This window comes from Bos indicus x Bos taurus, chromosome 19 (genome assembly GCF_003369695.1).
Source record: "Bos indicus x Bos taurus breed Angus x Brahman F1 hybrid chromosome 19, Bos_hybrid_MaternalHap_v2.0, whole genome shotgun sequence".
Classification (NCBI taxonomy): domain Eukaryota; kingdom Metazoa; phylum Chordata; class Mammalia; order Artiodactyla; family Bovidae; genus Bos; species Bos indicus x Bos taurus.
In genome coordinates, this window is record NC_040094.1 from 37,910,764 (window position 1) to 37,922,449 (window position 11,686).

The 11,686-nt window shown below is 41.3% G+C and overlaps 1 protein-coding gene across 3 annotated transcripts in view; it reads right to left on the minus strand.

Annotated features, from left to right (window-relative positions):
• Window positions 1-10,397, minus strand: part of KAT7 (lysine acetyltransferase 7) — a 34,767-nt gene extending 24,370 nt beyond the window's left edge. Inside the window, exons 1-4 of one of the 3 annotated variants that reach the window (XM_027517025.1) lie at window positions 10,195-10,397; window positions 7,323-7,470; window positions 2,929-3,105; window positions 1,573-1,812 (exon numbers count right to left, since the gene is read on the minus strand). In XM_027517025.1, coding sequence (XP_027372826.1) covers window positions 1,573-1,812; window positions 2,929-3,105; window positions 7,323-7,470; window positions 10,195-10,209 — 580 coding nt within the window. In that variant the 5' untranslated portion in view covers window positions 10,210-10,397. Of the gene's footprint in view, window positions 1-1,572; window positions 1,813-2,928; window positions 3,106-7,322; window positions 7,495-10,194 lie in introns of those variants that run through there. The other 2 variants (XM_027517026.1, XM_027517024.1) reach the window with 2 other exon arrangements.
• Window positions 10,398-11,686: the final 1,289 nt, after the last annotated feature.

The window sequence follows — 11,686 nt, forward strand, 5'->3', positions numbered from 1 at the left end:
CATAAATAACACTTAAATCAGACCCCTACTCTAACCTCATCTCCTCCTCCCCATTCTGGTCTATATGCCCAGGCACACTGGCCCCTAAAGCATTACTCAAGGTGGCTAGGCACTCTCCTGCCCCAGACCCTGTCCACTTGCTGTGCCCTCTGCCCTTAATGCTTCTCTCCCACAGACTCAAATGGCTCACTCTCTCACTTATTTCAGGTTTCTGCTCACGTATCAGCGTATCAGAGTGGCTGTCCCTACACGGCACGCTCGTGTGCAGGTGCAGTATCCTACCCTCACAGCACACATCTCTAGCGGATTATGTGTTATACATCTGTTTGTCTTCCCCAGTTAGACCACAAGCTACAAGAGGTAGGGAATTTGACATGTTCACAACTCCACCCCCAGAATTTAAAACAGTGCCTGGAACAGGAAAACATTCAGTAAGCACTGAATGACCGGTTAAACGGTACATAAAATAAATGGAACAATTTAAGGATGCATGGACAGCAACAAGCAGAGTTGAAAATTCCTTCTCTTGCTGTGTGGCAAGGAGATCCTCTTAAAGTATATTAGCTATCTCTTGCATTAGTATTTGTATAATACCGTCTATTCTTAGTTTTTCATTATTTATCTCAAGGAAATTGACTTAGGCCTGAAACAACTACCTCAAGTAACAACTGGTACAGCATCCAGGGGAACTCTGCTCTAGTTATGCATTTGATGGGTTGAAATTACCTAAGAAACTGCTGGTAATTAAATACTAGGGAAAACATACTGGTAGTCTGCAAAGCAGCAACTTTTTCTGTTCTACCTTTTTTCTGAACCTGGAGGCCACATTCAAAGGCTAAACTGGTAGACAGAAAGAGAGGCCCATTGTCTCCCAATCAGCACCTTCCAACTCTAGACAAAAGTTTAGACCAACATCTGCACCTAAGCTCACTTAAAGAACACACGTAAGATTTTTAAAACATTACTAGAATCCCTCAGTAAGGAGAAAAAATAACTCTTAAGGAAACAATGATATAATTAATCTATCTGAGAAGAAATATTTATCTAGTTTATACTTCTAAGCATACAAAGCCACAAGACCTAAAACTACTAAAGTCACAAAAGGTCAGGGTCTCATCTATACTCCTCACTTTCAGTGCCTCTTGATCAAAAAATGTTTTTCTCATTTCCTTAATAGCTATGGCCATACAACCATAATTTATTCACCTTACACTCTATTATTAGTCCTCGATACGCTTGAACTATGCACCATACAATGAGGTATTTGGAGATAACTGACGTTCTGTTTTTGTTGGAAAAATTAAAGAATTTTTCACTGGGAGGAGTTCTCAATAAACTGAATGGTGCATCATAGTTAATTTCCTTGTAACCAAATCTGTTATTATGGACAATAAGCCAAGAAGCAGGAATGCTTTTATCCAAGTGAGCAATTCAGTGTTATTCTAAGCAGTGGTCATTGAAGAGCCTAAGAAACTAAGTCGTAATGAACACTAAACATTTATGGGTGATCCTAATTCCAGAGAGAAAGAAAATCACACAATCCACGGTGTCATGAGGTGGGGGCACACTTACCTAGGGAGTTACAGCCTGGTGTAGGACACTTCATATTGAAATTGTAGCTTTCGTGGAAGCGGCGGCGCTTGGGGCGATGAGAGAGATCACTGCCCGAGTCCTTCAGGGACATGTCCTTGGCAATGCTCTCATCGTGAGACACGTTGGGGCTGGAGATGTCTATGTCAGATTCAGAAGAAGGGGCATTTCCAGTTGGCGTTCGAGGTGGAGACTCATCATGATCAGCTGTATTTTTAGTTTCTAAAGTAAAACGATTGTAAAACTCATGAATGGAGTTTATTTTACTTAGAGGGTTATTATATTCAGAAGAGTTTACAGGCTTCCCAAAATCCTCTTCCTGTGATTTAACCAGGAACTTTTGCCATTTATCTGCCATAAAACTAAATGCAAAATGAAGAAAAACTAATAACAGCATTCCTCTTCTGCAACTTTAAATTCTGACTAAAATTCCATTTGAGGTTTACATGATACATTTCACTAATTTGTGCTTCTCCCAAGCCCCAAATCATGAATAATCAAACCTGGATGGAAATAAACTTTTAAAAAACACTATCATCCTACTCTCTTGCTGGGAGATACATAGAATGGAATATAAATGAAAATGATTCTTTCTGGATGACACTGAACATACCTGGTGTGAGTGTGAAAGGACTTGACTCTGAATCAGGTGTTGCAAACCAAATGCCTACTAGTGCTGAGCAAGGCCAAATCAAGAGCCGACTGTCTCTCTCAAAGGGATAACTACTATTCAGTTCCAGTCAATTATGTAGTGAATGGCCACCTAACGTTCCCAGAGCTTTCCATTTTTTAAAAGAAACTAGTAACTCATGTTTTTACATAGAATCTTTGTTTTTTCAAATACTGGCCACTTTTTTTTTAAGAAAGTAAATATGATGCCATCAAACCAACAGACCATGTTGGCAGGTTAGAAGTTCAGTAGTCCATAGTCTTTGCTCTAAGGCCTCTAATTTGGCCTGGTGAATCACAACCTCAATAGCCTACCATTCATTCCCCATTACTGACAGTCATTCCTCCTCAGAACTTCAGAGATAAATGGACCCATAAGCATGACTGCAAGAAAATCTGCTTTAAGCCTTCTTTATCTGTCAGTAAGAGGTCGTCAGTTTCTTTTGCCTATTGCAAGCCAGATCAAATAATACTCCAGCTACTCTGGACCTCAAGAGTAGCAGAGTATCAAACTGTCCTCAGCAAGAGGTAAGAAAGGAATCAGACAAACAGCAATCACCTAGCTGAATTTTGTACTGGGCATCTATCTGCAGTGGCTCCAAGCCTCTTCTAAGAGGAAACTGATTAGATCCTCTCTGTAATGAGTCCAAATCACCCATACCCACTCACCTCTATCTGAGAAGTCAACCACTTGTTCAGTTTCTGAGCCAGATGAACGAGTCTGCCGAAGCGGGTATTTTTTCGGAGTCACTGGAGTAGGCTGCTGCTGACTACGGGTCACTCTCCTGGTAGAATAAGCAGGCTCCTCAGTGCCAAAAGACTGCAAATTTCGAACAGGACTGGAATCTGATCCCGATTTTAAAAATAATAAAACAATTAAAGAAAAAAGAAAGAAATCTGTTTTATATTCCATTAGTGTGACTTATTAGCATGTAGGTTCTCCTACATATAAGCAACATAGAGATGGTAGAGAGGTGCAGTACAGCACAGAATTAATGGCTTAGGCACTGGAATCAAGGCTGAATGTAATTCAATTCCACTTCATCATACTAACTAGATGGGCATACTGGGCAAGTTAATCTCTCCAAGCCTATTTCCTGATCTAGTAAAAAAATGGGAAAATACTAGTAACACATTCCTCACACATTTGCTGTGAGAAATAAGTGAAATAAATCATATAAGGGACTTAATAAGATCCTTAGATATCTAAATGTAGTGCTTTATAAATATTAGCTACATGTTCTTTCTTCCTTTAACCCACCAGAAAAGAGATACTCTACTACTAAAGATATAACAATACACAAATATTTCCTTTCTTAAAGGACCTTTCTTTCTTCCTGATTACCCTGTCTGACACTCTAAAGCAAAATAATACTAGATTCATAAAGGGTAAGGCAGGGATACAACTTTAAAAATTTTTGGATGCAGAAATCTATTCTGAAGCAGCCAATAGTTCTTTTACATCTCCAATCTGAAGACACTTACAGGAAAAAAAGCAATTCAGAAGTTAAAGTCTATTTTAAACAACAGAAGATCCTAATATGTAAATCTTACAGATTCTTCAAAGAAAACTGAAATTCTCAAACTCTCCTGTAAAACTTAGCACACAGCTCAGTTTTCAGTTTGCATATCTCCAAGGGGCTCCATTTACAATGTAGTCTACATTTTGTTTTAGAAAGGGCCATGTAACATGAATCATAGTGTGAATGGTGTCCTCAGGAGTTGTGTAACTTACTGGTGATAAAGTGTTACTAGAGAGACTAAGTGCTCAGGTATTAGGTTGGTGCCAAAGTAACTGTCGTTTTGCATTGCTGAACTTTGCTGTTTGATATTGGAATACATTCTTAAATAAATGTGGTTATGTTATACATCATTTTAATGCACGTTTCTTGCTTTATCTTTTTGCTAATGACTTATTACTTGCTGTTTATTTTTAGACTATAGAAATGATGTTAGACAAAAAGCATATTCAAGCAATTTTTTTACTTGAGCTCAAAATCGGTCATAAATCAGCAGACAACTCACACATCAACAATGCACTTGGCCCAGGAAAGGCTAATGAACATACAGTGCAGTGGTGGTTCACAAAGTTTTGCAAAGGAAGACAAGAGCCTTCAAGATGAGAAATGCAATGGTTGGCCATCAGAAAGTGACAGCAACCAATAGAGAGCAATCTTCAAAGCTGATCCTCTTACGAATACACAAGAAATTGCCCAAGAAGTCAACGTTGACTTTCTATAGTCATTTGGCATTTGAAGTAAATTGGAAACGTGAAAAAATTTGGTAAGTGGGTGCCTTATGAGCTGACCAAAAATTTTAAAAATTGTCATTTTGAAGTGTTGTCTTCTCTATGCAACAAGGAACCATTTATCGATTGGATTATCACCTGTGACTTGACGACGAAAAGTGGATTTTATACAACAACCAGCGACCAACCAGGTTAGTGGCTGGACAGAGAAGCTCCAAAGCACTTCCCAAAGCCAAACCTGCATCAAAAAAAGGTCACGTTCACTGTTTGGTGGCCTGTTGCAGGTGTCTGATCCACTACAGCTTTCTGAAACCATTACATCTGAGAAGTATGCTCAGCAAATCAATGAGATGCACTGAAAATCGCAACACCTGCAACCAATACTATCAACAGAATTCTTTTCTATTACAATGCTTGATCACACGTCACACAACCAATGCCTCAAAAGTTGAACAAACTGGGCTACAAAGTTTTGATTCATCCACTATATTCATCTGACCTCTCACTAACCAATTACCACTTCTTCAAGCATTTCAACAACTTTCTGCAGGGAAAATGCTTCCACAATCAGCAGGAGGCAGAAAGTGCTTTCCCAGAGTTCATTGAATTCTAAAGCATGGATTTTTACACTACACAAATAAATTTATTTCTTGTTTGCAATAATGTGTTGATTTTAATGGTTCCTATTTTGATTAATAAAGATGTGTTTGAGCTTAGTTATAATGATTTAAAATTCACAGTCCAAAACCGCAATTACTTTTGCACCAACCTAGTAGTAGATGGCACTTCAAAATGATCCTTTTTTTGATTTGTGGTCAGCTCATGAGGCACTCACTTATCGAGCTTTTTCACCTTTCCAATTTGCTTCAAATGCCAAACAATTGTAGAACAAGCCACATTGAGTTCTTGGTTAACTTCTTCATGTAGTTGTAAGAGGATCAGCTTCTATGATTGCTCTCAACTGGTCTCTGTCACCTTCTAATGGCTGGCCACTGTGTTCCTCATCTTGAAGGCCTTTGCAAAATTTCTTGAACTACTACTGCACTGAACGTTCATTAGCAGTTCCTGGGCCAAATGTGTTGCTGATGTTGCAAATTGTCTCTGCTGCTTTATGACCCATTTTGAATTTGAACAAGAAAATTGCTCAAATCTTTTTGTCTAACATCATTTCCATAGTTTAAAATACATATAAAAATAAACAGCAAGTAATAACTCATTAGCAAAAACATAAACCAAGAAATGAGCACTGAGATGATATGTAAGATAATTACTTTTATTCAAGAATGTACTCCAGTATCAAATGGCAAAATTCGACAGTGCAAAACTGCAATTACTTTTGCACCAACCTAATAATTCCTAGTTATTTTGAATATTTACAACTTTCAGCTGTGCAGTGCATGGCCAATTACTTTCTAAGAACACTTATGCACAATCTGTTGCATATATTATACCCTCTGCCTATAATACCACTCTTCCATTTTCAACTTGTAAATTCCTACTAGATCCTTTAAGATTTCCACCTCTGGACTTCCACAGCACTCTATGCCAACCTCTCTCAGAGCCCACTCCACAATACATTATCATATCAGTTTACATCCTGCACTATACTGTAAGCTCCTTGAGGGCAAGAAGTGTGATTTTTCTATCATGGTATTCCAGAACATAGCATAGTACCTCAATTATAGTCACCATTTATCAATATTCCCATTGTACCAAAAGATAAAAACTTAAAGTTGAGAAATCAAGAAACATCTATACTTCAGCTCAAATATTAGATTCAAAAATAAAGAACAGTTGCTAAAAGAGAAGGTTTCCACCTTCTTGCTTGGAAAATAATAGATGTTTTTCTCTTATTCTGCAACATGCTCATACAGCAATAACCAAATCAATGCTATTTAAGTGCTCAAAGTATTTTATATTTTCCTTCTTAATTTACTATCCCTCTTAATTGATCGTCTCGTCGGCTTTCTGTATTAATTACAACTTTCTGTCTTCCCCAGAGAATCCCAGAGCAGAGCCAGGAGGGTCAGGGATACCCTCCAAATCTAAGCCCAGATGGCCAATTGCACTACAGAACCTTCCAAAACCGAGATTCCCCATTCTCTACCACCAAAGCAAAATTCTGGGTATTTACAATTGACAGCTGGTCAACTGTTTCTATTTATTAACTGTACCTGACTATATTGTATAATTAAACATGGTTTTAGAAGTACTGGGACTTCTTTGTGGCCCAGCTTGTAAAGAATCTGCCTACAATGCAGGACACCTGGGTTTGATCCCTGGGTTGATCAAAGATCAACCTGGAAGATCCCCTGGAGAAGGGAGAGACTATCCACTCCAGTATTCTGGCCTAGAGAATTCCATGGACTCTATAGTCCATAGGGTCACAAAGAGTCTGACATGACTGGGCAACTTTCACTTCACTTCGCTTCAAAGTACTAGGCCTCCTATAATAACAAGTTCTTCAAGAGACCACTTTAAGTCCCTAGGCCTAAACCACTTTTAGGAAGTGAAAAGATAACACTCTCATTTTACTGATTGGGAAACTGCAATCTATAAAAAATTAAATGACTCAGGACATTCATGTTTCACACATCTATTAAAGCAGACACAGTTCTTTTGGGTCTACAAATCAGACAGTTCCCCAAATGGAACCATTTTAAACACGTAATACTTCGCAGTCATTTATTCTGTATTTTACCAGATTCTGTCATCAACATTCAGACAAGGGACCAGTTTCCACATTAACCAGCACAATAATATGATGTCCAATAAGCTGTGAGGTGTGATCATGAAAAAGGAAGCTGTCTTTTACCTTGGGAACTCTGGCTTAGCCGGGCTGAAGAGCGGGTGACTCGGGCAGATCGCCGGGATGTGCCATCACTTTCTGAACTATCTGTATGCTCAAGATCTGTAGAAAAATCGGAATCTTCGGTTCCATCTGAACTACTCCCTGCATTCCTCTGTAACACCACAGATTCAGACATTAGCACAGAAACATTTACTCAGTGGGTTTGAATTAACACTGGAAATAAAACAGACTGTGATGCTGATAACACCAAGTTCAAACGTTCCTTTTATTTACTTAAATGGAACAACCGACAAATAATGCACCTTTATTAAATAAATACAGAAGAATTCTTACTGTATTATTATAATTCTAAAACAAGTTCATTAGGTCAGTACAACAAACTTTAATAAAGTATTCTACTCAAAACAGTCTGGTTGACATAAAACATGTACTTACAGTAAGTCAAGGGTAATGAGAAAAATGTTAGTGCTAGACCCCACTGAACTTTAGAGTAGCTTTTGTTCAAAGTCTCCATGAACAGTTATTACATTTTTAAAAACCACACACTAATGCAAAATGTCATGGTCCTAAAAGAACTTAGGGAGAAAGAGAGTAACATTCTTCTTTCTTATGTTATCTACTTTTAAAGTTTCTCCATTTGAATGCCAAAAGTGCTTTAAGAAAGGGGGGAAGGGAGTGACTTGCACATAAAGACTTATAGGTAAGCATAAACAGAAGGTTGGAGAAGGCAATGGCAACCCACTCCGGTACTCTTGCCTGGAAAATCCCATGGATGGAGGAGCCTGGTGGGCTGCAGTCCATGGGGTCGCTAAGAGTCGGACACGACTGAGCGACTTCACTTTCACTTTCATGCACTGGAGAAGGAAATGGCAACCCACTCCAGTGTTCTTGCCTGGAGAATCCCAGGGAGGAGGGAGCCTGCTGGGCTGCCGTCTATGGGGTCGCACAGAATCAGACACGACTGAAGTGACTTAGCAGCAGTAGCAGTAGCAAATAGAAAGTTTTTAAAAATCACCTTTTCAATTAATAATTATTTACCAATTGTTAGCCTTCTTAGGCATGATTAGCCACAGAGATAACTTTTATCAACTGTGCTAATAAAAGTGTTAACTTTTATTAACACTATACCTTTGACTAAACCAGAAAGAGAAATATATTTGCTAAAAAAATAAAAAACAAAACCAAAAACAACACTGAAGCTTCAAATTATTGATAGAAGTTCTTTATTCAAAATCCTAAGCACCAGTTGTTTAGAATTCATAATCTTTTAGATTTTTGGAAAGGGAAAAATTTGCATGCATCTGCAAATAATACCCTTTCTGCAGCAAAATGTATAAACACTCACACTAAATGAGACACACAAAAACTGTAAATCGCCTCAGGACAGTTTATGCCACCAAATAAGCTACTAAAAAGCACACATTTTCACAAGTTCTCTGTATTTGGGAACTGCAGAAAGAGAACTGTGGGCCTATTCCAAGGCACCAGTACTACTGTTGCATTTGGTGAGCCTTAACATAAATACCACCTATCAATGTACATCACTGTAGGAGACATTAAAAAGTATAAATACTTGAAAGCCTCTGGGAAGAGAAACATTTCTGCAGAAATGAACAAAAATACAATCAACTTTCCAAATATTCCAAGGCTAATCTGCCCAGATACTGAGTGGAGGCTCCAGAGACAGTCACAGAAAATTGACAGAATAAAAGGGGCGTCTTAAAAGTCATCCAGTCCAATTACTCAGATATTGAATCCCTGACTATCTCTGACCATCACCTTCCTGACTTGATCATGGAATCGAGTTCTTCTCTCCCGGCTTTCACTAATCTACTTCCCATCTTACTCCATAGCAGACTTAATTGCTCTCTCACTTTCCTGCCATTAAGCTTTGTCTACTATTGCCAAGTAGAGAATTTACTAGATCTTTTCAAGTTATTTACGAGTCTGTTTTCCCCATCAGACTCAGATTTCCTTAAGCCAAGGATCATGTCTAATTAATTTTTGAATCCCCAGCAGCCAGCAGGTAGCAAGCAGTCAATAAACATTTGTTGAATTGAATTAGATTTGTTCTGGAGTCCCGGCTCTGCATTGCCTAATTGAGCGGCTTGGGGTACTCCATTAAGCCTGTTTGTTTAGCTGAGAAAAGAAGGGGTGGGGGTGTCCCTAGGTGATCTCATAAACCCCATCCAATTCTAGAAAGTTTCTGATTTAACGAACTGCATTTTGTAGGCGCTGGCTAACTAAGCACACAAGGAAAAATCACAGCTTAGGAGCAACAGGTGAGAGTGAGATCCCTGGGGAGTGGGCGCTGGTTCTCCACCACCCAGTTCTCGGCTTTGTTGTGTCCCCCGCGGGGAAAGGAAGGATGCTCCAAAACTCCGCCTCTGTGAGCATCATCAGACGGAAGGGAGGGGATTCGAGTCACCCAACCGCGGTCCCGATAAACCGCGCCCCCACAGGACAGACTGGCAGGCCTACCCAATCAAGAGAGGAGAGATCGTTCTCTACGGCCTTTCGGACAGCGATAGAGCCGGGCCCAGACACCGCCCCCACACGCGGGGAGGTGACCGTTGAGCCCAAATGGGCGGTGTCACCAGCCAATCAACATGTTTCTAGACGTTTCAGCGACCAATTAACGAGAAGAACGCCTCCGAGCCAGGCAAGCAGAGGGCGGGAATAGTTGCAACCATAGGCCGAGGCCAGGGTCGGGCCCACATTTTTCTGTTGGGTATGGACAGAAGAGGGTTGCTAAGCTAGATTCGGGGGAGCGGCAAGTTGGAACCCAATCATTGTAAGGCGTGGCCAACTGCGTCATGTTTCTCAAACGACTGTCTTTAGAAACCCGCCATCCCTCCCGTCCTGTTCCTCTCACCTTCCTTCGAGGCATTGCCGGCTGCTGCGGCCCGACGGTTATGATTCGGGCAGCGGCGGCAGCAGCAGGAACGGTGGCTCCGGCGGGCTCCGTGGCGGCCTCTGTAGCAGTCCCAATCCTGCGGACGATCCCAAGTGCCTCCTGCTTCTCAGCGTCTAGAGCCTTCTGCGCAGGCGCCGCGGGCTGAGGCGCTTTTTCCTCCACTTCCGGCTGGGGTTTGCGTCACTTAACTTTACGGGTCAGAGAGGATTCTGGGAGGTTCGTTCCCCTGGTGAGGCTACTGAGCGCCATTTTGGACTTGGGCAGGAAGTGGCTCCGGTGGTGGAAAGTGGGGCCAGCCATGTTTAGATAGGGGAATGACACCCTTTGTAGGCGTGGGTAGCCATTCCTGTTTGGGGCAGAAGCCTGACAATTGAAGTTAACGGTTCTCATCTTTACCTTGGGCAAAATTTTCCTTCCTGGTCGTTTTAATTTCTGAAGTCGAGGAAGGAAAGCCCCAGAATCCATCAGGTTGTTGAGATTTAACCCCCTCGTCGCCGAATTGGCTAAAGGACGTTTCCGTTTATGGGCATAAACTCAAAGTTGGGAAGGGATATTTTGCAGAAGAAACAAGTTTAACAGCTATCCTGTGTCAAAATGGTGAGGAATGGGAGCTTGGGAAAGGAACGAAAGGGTAGTGTCCATCACCAGGAAGTTTCTTGTCTGGTAGAGGAGACATTGTCCTTGCCCTTTAGCAAACATCAAGTAGATTAATTCGTTCAATCGCAAAAGGAGACCGAACCATTCTCCAGAAGCTGTAGCTCCAAAGAAGAGCCAGTTTAGCTCTGTGGTGAGCGCCCGTCTCCTTACCCCATCCTGTATGGGTATGAGCGCCTTGGGTGGCCCGCAGGATGAGAATGTGTGTGCATGTGTGTGCGCCAGAGCCGCAGAAGCATTGAACTTCATGAGCCCAAGTGACCTCTCGAAATTCAGCTGCTTCAGCCAAGAGTTGGGGGACGGAGAAACAGGAAGGAGTATTTTTAGTAAAGCTGGATCTCAGGCACTGATTTTTAAATAATAGTGAGGCGGCCTCGAAAGAAGAAGAAGTTGTGGAAGATGTAAGCTAGAAGAGTTTAAAGGCAGGGACGTGGATAGCAGACGTTGAGGGTTTGAGTGAGTGAGTGAAAGTCGCTCAGTCTTGTCCGACTCTGCGACCCCATAGACTGTAGTCCATGGAATTCTCCAGGCCAGAATACTGGAACGGGTACCCTTTTCCTTCCCCAGGGGATGTTCCAACCCAGGGATCGAACCCAGGTCTCCCGCATTGCAGGCGGGTTCTTTACCGGCAGAGCCACAAGAGAAGCCCGTTGAGGATTTAGCTTGCTGAAAGAAGAGCCTTGAGAGGACCAAGGCTTGACCTGGAGCGCATGGGTGGGATCCAGGCAGGCTCAGTCATTAATTTAGGGTCCTGGACCCCAGTGTCACCTAAGGCTAGCTAAAATGGATATCCACC